Genomic DNA, 3,053 nt, shown 5'->3' with positions numbered 1-3,053 from the left:
TATATGAATTCACCATATCACCATAAGCATAATAACAATAGTTTTATGTTATTTCAATTCCAACATATTGTACTTTCTCATATTCTAGTAAGCATTTTTCTCATTGAATATTTTGTACTCTCTTATTGTTTACTATCATAGATTCATACCTCTAATATACACGATCAAGTGATTTTAAACTTATAATTGTATAAAGTTAATTAAGAAAGTTAATCATCAATTAGACCCTTTATAGTAGTTATATAGTACTGTAAACAACACTCGAATTGTGGTGCTAACAACTTCGCAGCGAAATTACCATCCAAGAAGATGTTGCTACTGTTCACATCACCATGAACGATGATGCTGGACTTAGTGCCAAAATGAAGGTGATTAAGACCATTTGCGGTTCCTATGCAGATCTCGAGACGCTGCTCCACCGTCAAATTACATCTTTGATTTTTATTATTGAAAAGATAATAATACAGTGAACCATTTGGCATGAAATCGTATAGAAGAATTTTCTCATCTACTTCACAATATCCCAACAGATAAATGATGTTGCTATGATGAAACGAAGACAATGAGTCAATCTCGTTTTGTAACATAATCTTGTACTCATTATCAACCCGCTTCACGATGACAACATAGTCGTGATCATTTTCACGGATGTTGCCACGGTAGATTTTTCCAAGTTCATCTTCTCCTAAGAAATATTGGTCTGAAAACCCATTGGTTGCCAGTTTTATCTCACCAATTGAGAAACGTCGATACTTGAGTTTATTGGAGGACTGCATCTCAATAAACGTTTGCCGATGATTGACTTTAGTTGAAGAAAGGGAAAAACTGAGTTTAGTTAAATAAGAATAAATGAATAAATAAATAACTTTCATGTGGCCGAGTTGCCTTATTTTAATATAAAACCTCGAGACTTTTCTATGGAAATTATGAACATTACCACTTGAATTAATGTTAAATATTTTTTTTTTTTTTTTTTTTTTTTTTTTACGATAAAAATTTTTAAGCATGGGATGAAGCCTAAAAATATACGGTATCTATCTAAGAAAATGCTCTCATCCTCAGTCTCCCCCACCCCAACTTTAATTTGAATCCCCTTTGATACCCCACCGTCTTCCACCATATTCCACCACCATAACTTCCAAATTCTCCTTTTCCGATCAGTTTTTTTTTTTGTCTTTTATTTTTGATTCATTTCACTTCCAACATCACGTCAACAAGTTTCTTCATCTTATGGCTCTAAATTTATTTTTCTCATCATCAAGTCAGCATGGTTGAGAGAAAGGGTGAGATGGTATTTTCCTCGTCGAAGTCGAATGAATATTCGTGTACTGAGTCGTCGTGTGGTAATCGTGTAAGCTCGTTCCTATTTTTTAACTTTCCGGATTCGTGGTCTCGAGTCGATTGTTGGATGTTGTTCGAGAGATATGGTGTAGTTAAGGATGTGTATTTAGCTCGGAAAAGATTGACAAGCGGCAACGCTTTGGTTTTGTGAGGTTTGAAGGCATTTCGGACATCGACTACTTCGTTACAGTCTTAAACAACATTAAAATTAATGGTAAGTGGGTTCGTGCTTATAAAGCAAAGGATAGAAAAACTGGTGTTCTTAGTCATGGCGATGGTGAGGTAGTTAAGGGCCCTGCGAACTTCGACAATAAAGATGGCATCTCGGTCTCGGTTAATAAAGATAAACACTACGCTGCTATGGGAAATCCTCATTTTTCTAAGACTTCAAGGTGGATGGGGAGATCATTTATGGATCTTGTGAAAAGGTATTAGCCAAAACACTTCAGAGGTACATTTTTCAGTTAGTAATCACATTTAAATAAAGATTGGTGGTAAGTGTCTCGTGTTTAATCTACCCGACTCTATGAAAAATCACAATCTTGTATTTAGCTATAACAATGACCAGTTATCTTGGACATTGGTCGAAGTGAATCAAAAACCATATGAAGTCGTTAAAGGGGATGGTTTGAAATGTGATGTCGAGTTAAAATCTGAGTCTAAACGTCTCTCGGTCGAATCTTCAGGTCCCGAGGAATTTCGAGTATTTCCTGTCGATCAACGTGATACCATGTCCAAGTGCGAGTATAGAAATGTTCCGGTTTTTACATCAGTGGAATCTGAATCGTGCGATCTGGCCGGGAATGAGAAAAATGGCAATGAAAAGAACTCCAAGGAGATTCATGAAAATCCGGTAGATAATTATTCGGCAAAAGATGCCAGTGACGAGGTGGTTTTTCCGACTAGGGTGTGTTGTCTAGATGTGAAGGATGAGGAAACCAAAGTGTCTCATGGCTTTGATTCTTGTGCGCCGCTCTATTCATCCAATGTAGAAAATATATTATCAGAAGATAAGGTTGGTACTTTTAAAAATAGCACGGGTGACACTTCAACCAATGTGTTTTTGAATTCTCATGGGGAACATAATCATGCTTTAAGGCCAAATTCCACTACTATGCCAAATAGAGAAACTGAAAATTATTCAACTAGTGGGTCTTCGTGTGGGTTTACAGATTCAGTGTCTATTGGGCCTAATATGGAATCTTTAGCCTCATCCTCGTATAGGCCTTCATATGGGGATGATACTCATGTTTGTGATAATGGATCCTTGTCAAATGTTGTCCTATGTGATACTGAAACTCAGGGGCCTGACATGGATAAATTGGGTCGTGAAAATATAATCAGTAAAAAGGCTATTAATACCGCGGTAGCTCGTTTTCGAATTAAGAAAAGAAAAATGCCCCCTTTAATAAAACATCATTTTACCAATTTTGTCCTTCAAAGAAAATATTTGAAGCATAGAAAATGTCGAGACGAACGTAGATGGTATGTGTGACAACCCGGAAATTTCTAACCAAATTTAAACTTTAATCTTTATATATTTTCGACACGATAAGCAATATTTGTTAAGTTAAATTTCAAGAATTTTAAACTATGTTCATACATTCATTAAACCTCGACCAAGTTCCATCGATTCACGAACCATTAAACGAATATGATTATATATGTATATGTGTATATATATTATAACTTGAAACGTAAACAAAATATTA

At 35.5% G+C, this 3,053-nt stretch overlaps 1 protein-coding gene across 1 annotated transcript; it reads right to left on the bottom strand.

The window, feature by feature from the left end:
- Positions 1–209: 209 nt before the first annotated feature.
- On the bottom strand, positions 210–776 carry LOC139901744 (L-type lectin-domain containing receptor kinase S.4-like). The gene has a single exon (XM_071884422.1). The coding sequence runs from the start codon at positions 774–776 to the stop codon at positions 210–212; it is 567 nt and encodes a 188-aa protein (XP_071740523.1).
- Positions 777–3,053: the final 2,277 nt, after the last annotated feature.

This window comes from Rutidosis leptorrhynchoides, chromosome 3 (genome assembly GCF_046630445.1).
Source record: "Rutidosis leptorrhynchoides isolate AG116_Rl617_1_P2 chromosome 3, CSIRO_AGI_Rlap_v1, whole genome shotgun sequence".
Classification (NCBI taxonomy): Eukaryota; Viridiplantae; Streptophyta; class Magnoliopsida; order Asterales; family Asteraceae; genus Rutidosis; species Rutidosis leptorrhynchoides.
This window is presented reverse-complemented; position numbering and strand designations above follow the sequence as displayed.